This window comes from Ylistrum balloti, unplaced genomic scaffold (genome assembly GCF_031769215.1).
Source record: "Ylistrum balloti isolate Yb309-2 unplaced genomic scaffold, AGI_CSIRO_Ybal_v1 Utg370524, whole genome shotgun sequence".
NCBI classification, from domain to species: domain Eukaryota; kingdom Metazoa; phylum Mollusca; class Bivalvia; order Pectinida; family Pectinidae; genus Ylistrum; species Ylistrum balloti.
In genome coordinates this window covers 94,914-109,672 of record NW_026782335.1, presented here as the reverse complement: position 1 = coordinate 109,672, position 14,759 = coordinate 94,914, and the positions used below count along the sequence as shown (strand labels likewise).

At 36.7% G+C, this 14,759-nt stretch overlaps 1 protein-coding gene across 1 annotated transcript in view; it reads left to right on the top strand.

The window, feature by feature from the left end:
• Positions 1-14,759, top strand: part of LOC132555907 (universal stress protein Sll1388-like) — a 35,645-nt gene extending 20,886 nt beyond the window's left edge. The window contains exons 3-4 of the mRNA XM_060220285.1: positions 3,124-3,230; positions 13,743-14,759. Of these exons, the coding sequence (XP_060076268.1) occupies positions 3,124-3,230; positions 13,743-13,964 (329 nt within the window). The 3' untranslated portion in view covers positions 13,965-14,759. The remainder of the gene's footprint in view (positions 1-3,123; positions 3,231-13,742) is intronic.

Sequence of the window (14,759 nt, the reverse complement as noted above, 5' to 3'; positions counted from 1 at the left end):
ACGGTGTAGACAAGTTTCGCGGTATAGACAGGTTTACGGTATAGACAAGTTTTACGGTGTAGACAAGTTTCGCGGTGTAGACAGGTTTACGGTATAAACAAGTTTTATGGTGTAGACAAGTTTCGCGGTATAGACAGGTTTACGGTATGAACAAGTTTTATGGTGTAGACAAGTTTCGCGGTATGGACAGGTTTAAAGTATAGACAAGTTTTATGGTGTAGACAAGTTTCGCGGTATGGACAGGTTTACGGTATAGACAAGTTTTACGGTGTAGACAAGTTTCGCGGTATAGACAGGTTTACGGTATAGACAAGTTTTACGGTGTAGACAAGTTTCGCGGTATAGACAGGTTTACGGTATAGACAAGTTTTACGGTGTAGACAAGTTTCGCGGTATAGACAGGTTTACGGTATAGACAAGTTTTACGGTGTAGACAAGTTTCGCGGTATAGACAGGTTTACGGTATAGACAAGTTTTACGGTGTAGACAAGTTTCGCGGTATAGACAGGTTTACGGTATAGACAAGTTTTATGGTGTAGACAAGTTTCGCGGTGTAGACAGGTTTACGGTATAAACAAGTTTTATGGTGTAGACAAGTTTCGCGGTATAGACAGGTTTACGGTATGAACAAGTTTTATGGTGTAGACAAGTTTCGCGGTATGGACAGGTTTACGGTATGAACAAGTTTTATGGTGTAGACAAGTTTCGCGGTATAGACAGGTTTACGGTATAGACAAGTTTTATGGTGTAGACAAGTTTCGCGGTGTAGACAGGTTTACGGTATAAACAAGTTTTATGGTGTAGACAAGTTTCGCGGTATAGACAGGTTTACGGTATGAACAAGTTTTATGGTGTAGACAAGTTTCGCGGTATGGACAGGTTACGGTTTAGACAAATTTACAGTCCGAAGAAAAGTTTCAGTATAATGCATTGCTTCTAAGATATGGTGTACCCAAGTTTAAGTTGTAGATGTTTGATCTGTGAACAAACCTTTATTATATATGTTAGAACGTCACCAAATATTAACTGCAATTGTATATATACAATTGTAGATTATGATAAGTATCTGACAGTTACGCCCACAAGGATTTTCGCGATCAGAGAGTGACGAACCAAGTTAGAAACGTCACATTTATATCTCTGTGGTGTGCTTATCTACGAACCCGCTCATTGGTATGGAAGTTTTTTTTAAAATTGTCTGCAAATATAGCGTCTAAATACAGATCTAACCCAAGAAGAATTACCACCCACAAGATTACAGACGTGTCAGCTGGTAATATGGTTAACTATCTCAGGAATTGGGCGTTATACTCAATATACGTATTTAAATGATACACCGTTGTGACCCTGGCCATGATGTGTCCTTCGGGAAAGGAGTAGTTCTTCTGGAAGTCTGGTGACGCGTTAGCCAAGAAAGGCGTGTGCATGCGGGTTTGAAAGAACAACAATTGTCTGTTATTGAATCGGATAACGTCTGTAAAGGGAATATTTCCCTTGATACACACTTTTATGACTTGGATTTAAATATAAAATACGTATCGATTTGTCGACTTTCAAAGTAATCACGCGCTTATGCAAACAAAACACACGCTTTAAGACGATCGAAACCGACAGCGGATCCTATAGTACTAAACAATTTGAGGCGCTGGTCGCTGCATCTTTTCGACAAAAGGCATCGGAATTTTAATACTGTTCATCTGACTTCTACATCTCAGCTTTAAAAATGCTGCATCACAAATGTAATATTGCGCAATTGACTTCTACAATTCAGCTTTCAAAATGTTTGTTTTATTGAAGATAATTTGTTTCCGAATCGCAAACGAGATATCATTAAACGACGCAGTTGAAAGTGACATAGTGGTATAAGCTTAGCGTTGTTGGGCAATTCCCCTGTCTAACATATTTCAAAGATACGTCCTCAGATTAACACGTGCGCTTTTCCCGGATATACGGTCTGATTGAATAACTATCGCTTTGCACGGATACTGTTTCCCATGATCATGAATTTGTTTTTCACGAACACAATCCCAATGGATAACACAGTATTTTTTTGTCGGATACGGTCTCCTTGATTAGCACATTCATTTCTGTCGGATACTGTCTCCGTGAATAACACATTTGTTTTTGTCGGATACGGTCTCTGTGAATAACACATTATTTTTTGTCGGTTACTGTCTCCGTGAATAACACATTATTTTTTGTCGGTTAATGTCTCCGTGAATAACACATTCATTTCTGTCGGATACTGTCTCCGTGGATAACACATTAATTTTTGTCGGATATTGTCTCCGTGGATAACATATACGTCTTCCACGGATAAGGTCCCCCTAGATATCCATTCGTTTTTATGGATACGATCTCTGTGAAAAACACATTTAATTTTCATGGATAAGGTCTCCTGGAATATACATTCGTCTTTCATGGAAACGGCTTCCGTGGATAACAAGTTCATGAGAAATTAAAGAATATGCATTTTCGGTTGAAAATAAACGAATGTATGGTTTTTATTTGAATGAAAATCTCATAGTCGGGGAAATCCGTGAAGCGGAGAAAGTTGATTTAATCAATGAGTTAAGTCATAGCTAGCTACAAGCATGTAACGTATTTTGACCCATCCTATTATAATTATAATGTTGTGGTACGTGTAAGGTGTAGAAAAAGAACGGAAACACGTTTTGTAGAGTTATCGCCCTTCCTTCCAGAAATAGTGCATCTTACCCTGGATAACCTGCCTTAGTACAATTTTTCTCCACTTGACTGCGCTCGCAGTAATGTATTTACTTTTCCGAAGTATATATATATGTATATATATAACGGCAGGCAATCGTTTATCGTGCATATGTATGTCCTGTTTGATAAAGATTGATGTCGCTTTTAGAACCTTACTGCTTTGTGTGAATCATAGCAGTCTGACTTGGTAAACTAATCCCTCATTTTATTGGACTTCCTAACTTGAAAGTCTCGTCCACACAATGAGCCCTTATCGCATCGATTTTTTACGAGTTTGACCAAATATTTCGTCAGGAATTGCGAGGAGAGGACAATTTTATCCACATGTTGTACGGTCGTTCTTTATATATTGTTTTATTTTTACTGACACATATTACTTATTATTTTTCGTAGCTCCAAACCCTGCCGAAGCTGAGGCTTTTCAAGCCATCCTCTCACACGAGCTTCAAAAAGTACAGGCCAGGCTTGAGGAGTTCGCCTCATACATGAAAGAGCTCAAGGTAATTTTACAGATTCAGATCGGTCGCAAAAAAATCCTGTTTTATAATTATCATCAACTTTCTTTATTTTACAACAAGGGTGAAAGAAGCTATCAGCTAATATCAATCAGTCTTGTTGGCTCGGATGGAATGTGTGAGGACACCGGAGTACCACGTGGTTGGACAGGTGATCCCATACCATTTTCACTTCCGTTCTGGAAATCGAACCCCGGCCATCTAGATTAGAGGCAAATACGTTACCAACCGGACAACCCGACCAGAAATTCTTATTTTTTGAATAAAATGATTTTATAGAAAAAGAAATAAGTCTAAAATAAATATTTAATGATCATGTTGAAATTTAATTAAGATTTTAAAAAAAATTATCCTCATACGGACTGATATCTTGGGAATATACTCTGTAATACCATAGTGTAGGTATATACTCTGTTATACCATAGTGTGGGTATATACTCCGTTATACCATAGTGTAGGTATATACTGTGTTATACCATACTGTGGGTATATACTCCGTTATACCATAGTGTAGGTATATACTCTGTTATACCATAGTGTAGGTATATACTGTGTTATACCATAGTGTAGGTATATACTGTGTTATACCATAGTGTAGGTATATACTGTGTTATACCATAGTGTAGGTATATACTGTGTTATACCATAGTGTAGGTATATACTGTGTTATACCATAGTGTGGGTATATACTCTATTATACCATAGTGTAGGTATATACTGTGTTATACCATAGTGTAGGTATATACTGTGTTATACCATAGTGTAGGTATATACTGTGTTATACCATAGTGTAGGTATACACTCTGTTATACCATAGTGTGGGTATATACTGTGTTATACCATAGTGTAGGTATATACTGTGTTATACCATAGTGTAGGTATATACTCTGTTATACCATAGTGTAGGTATATACTCTGTTATACCATAGTGTAGGTATACACTCTGTTATACCATAGTGTAGGTATATACTGTGTTATACCATAGTGTAGGTATATACTGTGTTATACCATAGTGTAGGTATATACTGTGTTATACCATAGTGTAGGTATATACTGTGTTATACCATAGTGTAGGTATATACTCTGTTATACCATAGTGTAGGTATATACTCTGTTATACCATAGTGTAGGTATATACTGTGTTATACCATAGTGTAGGTATATACTCTGTTATACCATAGTGTAGGTATATACTCCGTTATACCATAGTGTAGGTATATACTCTGATATACCATAGTGTAGGTATATACTCTGTTATACCATAGTGTAGGTATATACTGTGTTATACCATAGTGTAGGTATATACTCCGTTATACCATAGTGTAGGTATATACTCTGATATACCATAGTGTAGGTATATACTCTGATATACCATAGTGTAGGTATATACTCTGTTATACCATAGTGTAGGTATATACTCCGTTATACCATAGTGTAGGTATATACTCTGTTATACCATAGTGTAGGTATATACTCTGATATACCATAGTGTAGGTATATACTGTGTTATACCATAGTGTAGGTATATACTCTGATATACCATAGTGTAGGTATATACTATGTTATACCATTGTTATACTCTGATATACCATAGTGAAGGTATATACTCTGTTATACTATAGTGTAGGTATATACTCTGTTATACCATAGTGTAGGTATATACTCTGATATACCATAGTGTAGGTATATACTCTGTTATACCATAGTGTAGGTATATACTCTGATATACCATAGTGTAGGTATATACTCTGTTATACCATAGTGTAGGTATATACTCTGATATACCATAGTGTAGGTATATACTCTGTTATACCATAGTGTAGGTATATACTCTGATATACCATAGTGTAGGTATATACTGTGTTATACCATAGTGTAGGTATATACTCTGATATACCATAGTGTAGGTATATACTCTGTTATACCATAGTGTAGATATATACTGTGTTATACCATAGTGTAGGTATATACTCTGTTATACCATAGTGTAGGTATATACTGTGTTATACCATAGTGTAGGTATATACTGTGTTATACCATAGTGTAGGTATATACTCTGTTATACCATAGTGTAGATATATACTGTGTTATACCATAGTGTAGGTATATACTGTGTTATACCATAGTGTAGGTATATACTCTGTTATACCATAGTGTAGATATATACTGTGTTATACCATAGTGTAGGTATATACTGTGTTATACCATAGTGTAGGTATATACTCTGATATACCATAGTGTAGGTATATACTCTGATATACCATAGTGTAGGTATATACTCTGTTATACTGTAGTGTAGGTATATACTCTGTTATACCATAGTGTAGGTATATACTCTGATATACCATAGTGTAGGTATCTCTGTTATACCATAGTGTAGGTATATACTGTGTTATACCATAGTGTAGGTATATACTGTGTTATACCATAGTGTGGGTATATACTCCGTTATACCATAGTGTAGGTATCTCTGTTATACCATAGTGTAGGTATAGACTCTGATATACCATAGTGTAGGTATATACTGTGTTATACCATAGTGTAGGTATATACTCTGTTATACCATAGTGTAGGTATATACTGTGTTATACCATAGTGTAGGTATATACTGTGTTATACCATAGTGTAGGTATATACTGTGTTATACCATAGTGTAGGTATATACTGTGTTATACCATAGTGTAGGTATATACTGTGTTATACCATAGTGTAGGTATATACTGTGTTATACCATAGTGTAGGTATATACTGTGTTATACCATAGAGTAGGTATATACTCTGTTATACTATAGTGTAGGTATATACTCTGTTATACCATAGTGTAGGTATATACTGTGTTATACCATAGTGTAGGTATATACTGTGTTATACCATAGTGTAGGTATATACTGTGTTATACCATAGTGTAGGTATATACTGTGTTATACCATAGTGTAGGTATATACTGTGTTATACCATAGTGTAGGTATATACTGTGTTATACCATAGTGTAGGTATATACTGTGTTATACCATAGTGTAGGTATATACTGTGTTATACCATAGTGTAGGTATATACTGTGTTATACCATAGTGTAGGTATATACTCTGTTATACCATAGTGTAGGTATATACTGTGTTATACCATAGTGTAGGTATACACTCTGTTATACCATAGTGTAGGTATACACTCCGTTATACCATAGTGTAGGTATATACTCCGTTATACCATAGTGTAGGTATATACTCTGTTATACCATAGTGTAGGTATAGACTCTGATATACCATAGTGTAGGTATATACTGTGTTATACCATAGTGTAGGTATATACTTTGTTATACCATAGTGTAGGTATATACTCCGTTATACCATAGTGTAGGTATACACTCTGTTATACCATAGTGTAGGTATAGACTCTGATATACCATAGTGTAGGTATACACTCTGTTATACCATAGTGTAGGTATATACTCCGTTATACCATAGTGTAGGTATATACTCTGTTATACCATAGTGTAGGCATATACTTTGTTATACCATAGTGTAGGTATATATACTGTGTTATACCATAGTGTAGGTATATATACTGTGTTATACCATAGTGTAGGTATATACTCCGTTATACCATAGTGTAGGTATATACTCTGTTATACCATAGTGTAGGTATATATACTGTGTTATACCATAGTGTAGGTATATATACTGTGTTATACCATAGTGTAGGTATATACTCTGTTATACCATAGTGTGGGTATATACTCTGTTATACCATAGTGTGGGTATATACTGTGTTATACCATAGTGTAGGTATATACTGTGTTATACCATAGTGTAGGTATATACTGTGTTATACCATAGTGTAGGTATATACTCTGTTATACCATAGTGTAGGTATATACTCTGTTATACCATAGTGTAGGTATATACTGTGTTATACCATAGTGTAGGTATATACTCTGTTATACCATAGTGTAGGTATATACTCTGATATACCATAGTGTAGGTATATACTGTGTTATACCATAGTGTAGGTATATACTGTGTTATACCATAGTGTAGGTATATACTCTGTTATACCATAGTGTAGGTATATACTCTGTTATACCATAGTGTAGGTATATACTCTGATATACCATAGTGTAGGTATATACTGTGTTATACCATAGTGTAGGTATATACTGTGTTATACCATAGTGTAGGTATATACTCTGTTATACCATAGTGTAGGTATATACTCTGTTATACCATAGTGTAGGTATATACTGTGTTATACCATAGTGTGGGTATATACTCCGTTATACCATAGTGTAGGTATATACTGTGTTATACCATAGTGTAGGTATATACTCTGTTATACCATAGTGTAGGTATATACTCTGTTATACCATAGTGTAGGTATATACTGTGTTATACCATAGTGTAGGTATATACTCTGTTATACCATAGTGTAGGTATATACTCTGTTATACCATAGTGTAGGTATATACTCTGTTATACCATAGTGTAGGTATATACTGTGTTATACCATAGTGTAGGTATATACTCTGTTATACCATAGTGTAGGTATATACTCTGTTATACCATAGTGTAGGCATATACTTTGCTTGGTTACATACACCGCAGCAAATACTATAGGTACACAGTTGACCTTACTTTAGGTACACGGTTGACCTTACTTTAGGTACACGGTTTACCTTACTTTAGGTACACGGTTGACCTTACTTTAGGTACACTTTAGTGTTGAGGTACACTTACACGTTACTACTTAGGTACACGGTTTACCTTACTTTAGGTACACGGTTGACCTTACCATACTTTACTATAGGTGCACACGGTTTACCTTACTTTAGGTATACGGTTTACCACGGTTGACCTTACTTTAGGTATACAGTTGACCTTACTTTAGGTACACGGTTTACCTTACTATAGGTACACAGGTATACGGTTTACACGGTTTACCTTTTACTACTTAGGTACACGGTTTACCTTACTTTAGGTACACGGTTGACTATACTATAGGTACACGGTTTACCTTACTTTAGGTTCACGGTTTACCTTACTTTAGGTACACGGTTGACCTTACTTTAGGTATACGGTTTACCTTACTTTAGATGCACGGTTGACCTTACTTTAGGTACACGGTTGACCTTACTTTAGGTATATACAGTTATACCATAGTGTAGGGTATATACGGTTTACCATACTTGACCTTACTTTAGGTAGGTATATACCTGTATACCATAGTGTAGGTATATACGGTTTACCTTACTTTAGGTATACGGTTTACCTTACTTTAGGTGCACTTTAGGTACACTGTTTACCTTACTTTAGGTACACTGTTTACCTTACTTTAGGTGCACGGTTTACCATACTATAGGTACAGGGTTTACCATACTATAGGTACACGGTTTACCTTACTTTAGGTACACGGTTGACTTTACTTTAGGTACACGGTTTACCATACCATAGGTACAGGGTTTACCTTACTTTAGGTGCACGGTTTACCTTACTTTAGGTACACGGTTTACCTTACTTTAGGTGCACGGTTTACCTTACTTTAGGTACACTGTTTACCTTACTTTAGGTACACTGTTTACCTTACTTTAGGTGCACGGTTTACCATACTATAGGTACAGGGTTTACCATACTATAGGTACACGGTTTACCTTACTTTAGGTACACGGTTGACTTTACTTTAGGTACACGGTTTACCATACTATAGGTACACGGTTGACTTTACTTTAGGTACACAGTTCAACATACTATAGGTACAGGGTTTACCTTACTTTAGGTGCACGGATGACCTTACTTTAGGTGCACGGTTGACCTTACTTCAGGTACACGGTTGACCTTACTATAGGTACACGGTTTACCTTATTTTAGGTATACAGTTTATCTTACTTTAGGTGCACGGTTTACCTTACTTTAGATGCACGGTTGACCTTACTTTAGGTACACGGTTTACCTTACTTTAGGTACACGGTTTACCTTACTTTAGGTATACGGTTTACCTTACTTTAGGTGCACAGTTTACCATACCATAGGTACACGGTTTACCTTACTTTAGGTGCACGGTTTACCATACTTTAGGTGCACGGATGACCTTACTTTAGGTGCACGGTTGACCTTACTTCAGGTACACAGTTGACCTTACTATAGGTACACGGTTTACCTTATTTTAGGTATACAGTTTATCTTACTTTAGGTGCACGGTTTACCTTACTTTAGATGCACGGTTGACCTTACTTTAGGTACACGGTTTACCTTACTTTAGGTACACGGTTTACCTTACTTTAGGTATACGGTTTACCTTACTTTAGGTGCACGGTTGACCTTACTTTAGGTAGACAGTTGACCTTACTTTAGGTATACAGTTCACCATACTATTTGTACACAGTTTACCATACTATAGGTACACGGTTGACCTTTCTTTAGGTACACGGTTGACCTTATTTTAGGTACACAGTTCACCATACTATTTGTACACAGTTTACCATACTATAGGTACACGGTTTACCTTACTTTAGGTGCACGGTTGACCTTACTTTAGGTACACGGTTTACCTTACTTTAGGTACACGGTTGACCTTACTTTAGGTATACAGTTTACCTTACTTTAGGTACACGGTTGACCTTACTTTAGGTGCACGGTTTACCTTACTTTAGGTACACAGTTGACCTTACTTTAGGTGCACGGTTTACCTTACTTTAGGTACACGATTGACCTTACTTTAGGTACACGGTTTACCTTACTTTAGGTGCACCGTTGACCTTACTTTAGGTACACGGTTGACCTTACACTAGGTGCACGGTTGACCTTACTTTAGGTACACGGTTTACCTTACTTTAGGTACACGGTTTACCTTACTTTAGGTATACGGTTTACCTTACTTTAGGTGCACGGTTTACCATACTTTAGGTGCACGGATGACCTTACTTTAGGTGCACGGTTGACCTTACTTCAGGTACACGGTTGACCTTACTATAGGTACAAGGTTTACCTTATTTTAGGTATACAGTTTATCTTACTTTAGGTGCACGGTTTACCATACTTTAGATGCACGGTTGACCTTACTTTAGGTACACGGTTTACCTTACTTTAGGTACACGGTTTACCTTACTTTAGGTATACGGTTTACCTTACTTTAGGTGCACAGTTTACCATACCATAGGTACACGGTTTACCTTACTTTAGGTGCACGGTTTACCATACTTTAGGTGCACGGATGACCTTACTTTAGGTGCACGGTTGACCTTACTTCAGGTACACGGTTGACCTTACTATAGGTACACGGTTTACCTTATTTTAGGTATACAGTTTATCTTACTTTAGGTGCACGGTTTACCTTACTTTAGATGCACGGTTGACCTTACTTTAGGTACACGGTTTACCTTACTTTAGGTATACGGTTTACCTTACTTTAGGTGCACGGTTGACCTTACTTTAGGTAGACAGTTGACCTTATTTTAGGTATACAGTTTACCTTACTTTAGGTGCACGGTTTACCTTACATTAGGTGCACGGTTTACCTTACTTTAGGTGCACAGTTGACCTTACTTTAGGTACACGGTTGACCTTTCTTTAGGTACACGGTTGACCTTACTTTAGGTACACAGTTTACCTTACTATAGGTACACAGTTCACCATACTATTTGTACACAGTTTACCATACTATAGGTACACGGTTGACCTTTCTTTAGGTACACGGTTGACCTTATTTTAGGTACACAGTTCACCATACTATTTGTACACAGTTTACCATACTATAGGTACACGGTTTACCTTACTTTAGGTGCACGGTTTACCTTACTTTAGGTGCACGGTTTACCTTACTTTAGGTACACGGTTGACCTTATTTTGGGTACACAGTTCACCATACTATTTGTACACAGTTTACCATACTATAGGTACACGGTTTACCTTACTTTAGGTGCACGGTTGACCTTACTTTAGGTACACGGTTGACCTTACTTTAGGTACACGGTTGACCTTACTTTAGGTATACAGTTTACCTTACTTTAGGTACACGGTTGACCTTACTTTATGTACACGGTTTACCTTACTTTAGGTACACAGTTGACCTTACTTTAGGTGCACGGTTTACCTTACTTTAGGTACACGATTGACCTTACTTTAGGTACACGGTTGACCTTACTTTAGGTACACGGTTTACCTTACTTTAGGTGCACCGTTGACCTTACTTTAGGTACACGGTTGACCTTACACTAGGTGCACGGTTGACCTTACTTTAGGTACACGGTTGACCTTACACTAGGTGCACGGTTTACCTTACTTTAGGTACACGGTTTACCTTACTTTAGATGCACGGTTTACCTTACTTTAGGTACACAGTTTACCTTACTTTAGGTACACGGTTGACCTTACTTTCGGTACACGGTTTACCTTACTTTAGATGCACGGTTTACCTTACTTTAGGTACACGGTTGACCTTACTTTCGGTACACGGTTTACCTTACTTTAGATGCACGGTTTACCTTACTTTAGGTACACGGTTTACCTTAATTTAGGTGCACGGTTGACCTTACTTGAGGTACACGGTTTACCTTACTTTAGGTACACGGTTGACCTTACTTTAGGTACATGTCTTACCTTATGTAAGGTACATGGTTGACATTACTTAAAATACAGGTTTTACCTTAACTAGGTGAACGGTAAATAGTAAACATTATTTAATTTGGTATCTAAGTGGTGGCCGTGATGGACGATTCATGTAATAAATACATCACTGTTGGTTTGAAGTGTTCGCAGCTATCGTATGACTCGGCCGTTATAATGCTGATTGTTTAATAGTCGACGTTTGTCATTCTCGATATCCCGAGAGATTTGTTCTGAGTGCTTTTAAAACGATTTACCAGCACCAAGCGACTTTGTTGTTCTGTCACTCTGATCTTCCATGAACACAGTTGATGTGAGATAAAAATTCCTTTAAAATGTGCCAGAGGTTGTCTACCAGTCTCGCGAGCTTTGCCGTATTTAAAACCTAACCTGTTGGTATTCTATTTAATCTTCATATGGAATTACGTCCTACAGGAAATACACTGTCGATATAAATCTAGGTTTTGTGTGATGAAGACACTGGTGAACGTCTATAAATCTGTCTGGTAGGTATCAGCTTTAATTCTAGGAACAGTCACAAAGCAAATATTGAAGAATTCGCTGTAACATTGATATTACGGTAGGAGATGGAGTGGAGATAATGTTACCTGTCAGCGAAATTCACATCGCAAGTATTGCAACAAAATCAAGATGTTTGTGTAAGAATTCGGGGAATTGAATACCGGAGGAAAAATAAAATGATTGTAAAACGGATGTGACTTCATTAAAAAAAAGACAAAAATCGGCGATAAATATATTTCGGATGGTAATGTAAATAGAATTCAAACTCTTACAACACAACGAGTAGACGTTTTAAGTGTGACGTTTAGATGACTACAAGGTCACCTTCATCAGACAAATGACCAGTGTGATGCGTACTAGCACTGACGTACATAGTGTACGAGATGGTAAAGAACCGGCCTTTTTTATTGAGTAAACGATAACTAGCACAATATCATAGTTCAACATCCAGCAATAATATTGACAGTCATTCAGCATTTTTCGTATTTATGAACTATTGTAACTTTCAAACACGGTATTCTCCAGACATATAAAAGAAAACCAGCGCTTTTATCTCCGGACATTTAATGGTATATGTTACAGACGCTGCTGCCTTGCTGGTGTTTCCGGTGCTTTCTGAACATTTGACCTCGCTTAAATTGAACATAATTCGTGTGTATATGGCTCTACAAAGCAGACTTGAAGTACGCCCATCCCTGATATTAGCTTGGGATGATGAGATAAAGGAGAAGCTGGAGAAAATCTATACAGACTGGTATGATGTATGGCAAGTGTCATCGTTTATGTTGCGTCTGTAAAAGATTATCTATCTCCGAGCTACTCCCATAAGGCAGTGTCGTCTTCAAGGCATTCCACTTAAATGTTAAGTTATTGTTTCAGTGAATGATCTTATTTTATCTAATTCACGCTTTGCAGCTATAATACAAAATAAATGTACCTGTCTGCCTTTTTAAACCGATTCACACGTAAAAATAATTCATTTTTGTTAAAAAATTTTACTATATATGTTGAATATTTATAAAAACCAGTTTGAGGGTTTTGCCACTTCCCGTAAATCTATGTTACGTTCAGTCTGGATAAAACTGAATTAATCTATTTTAAATGCCTCACAGAATTTTAAGTTGTTTAGAAGGAATGTTTCCTTTTTTAAAAATCAAGTCTGTCACTGTTTTAAAGCAACGTTTCAACGTCCCATTAGACTGTCGTAAACCTTTTAAGCGACAGTCATTGGCTTTCTATAGAGTTATTGCCTCTTTCTGTTGTTGGTGTTCCTCTGCAATTTTCGTCATCACATTGAATGATAACCTTAAATTGTTAAGCTATAAAATGCTGCCTGCTTCGAAACATTGGTTGTCAGGATGTTTTGGATTTGTCTTTACAGGTAGACGGAGTTGTTAAAAGCACCCATGCGTCCAAGCCTGGAGAGGGTATTATCAACGTTGCCAAGGAAGTCGGCGCAAGGTTGATTGTTACCGGAACTAGGGGACTGGGAAAGATGCGAAGAACTTTTCTTGGAAGTGTCAGTGACTATTTAATTCATCATTCTCATATACCGGTACTGGTGTGTCAAGTGAGAGACAAGAAACAAAAAGTCAATTCGTGACGTCATAGGTGGTGTCACGTGGCCACATAAGCAATCAACATGAACCGGATGTTCATACGTCCAGACAGAAATATTACTATTTACTTACATTATCTTTATCTAATACATATGTTTTCTGACATATACAAAATTCATCAGTTTTGTTTCGTGATTGATGACGTCACATCCGCTGTGGTAGAATTAAGTTTTCAAACAAATGCTGGAACAGGTTGTAACGATTCAGTTTTCGTGAGGACGTGTGCGAAGTAACATCGACATTAATCCACAAGAGTGTATAAATACACGTACCACGAATGACGTCTCAAGAAGGTGACACAATGAAATAAACTAGTGACCCTAATTCATTTTGTTTTACTAACTTGCTTTGTTTATTTTGTTAGTATCGAGTTAGAATCGTCAGTGATCCAATCAGCAAAGGGCGTTATTTTCCCTTGTGGTTGCGTTCTGTGTGAAGGCTTATGACATATGTTCTGTTATTCTTTGTCATAATAATTTACATATCTCAATACACGTATGCAATATGCAATTGAAGTTCATTGTTAAACAACAATCGGAAATATGTACAATTAACAAAGGCTGTATATCTAGAGATTTTGTCACGAATTTTGTCTTTTTCTCATTGCTGTGATGTTATATACAAACATCACAAGTATGCTACTTTTGTGTTGATACAGAGTAAAGAACTAAATATCATTTGCTGGTTCACTGTGAATTTCGTTTTGACATTGTGTAGAATGATTGAAAGCTAGCGTTAATTGTTAGTATATATTAGCGGTATTAAAAACGGTGATGCCA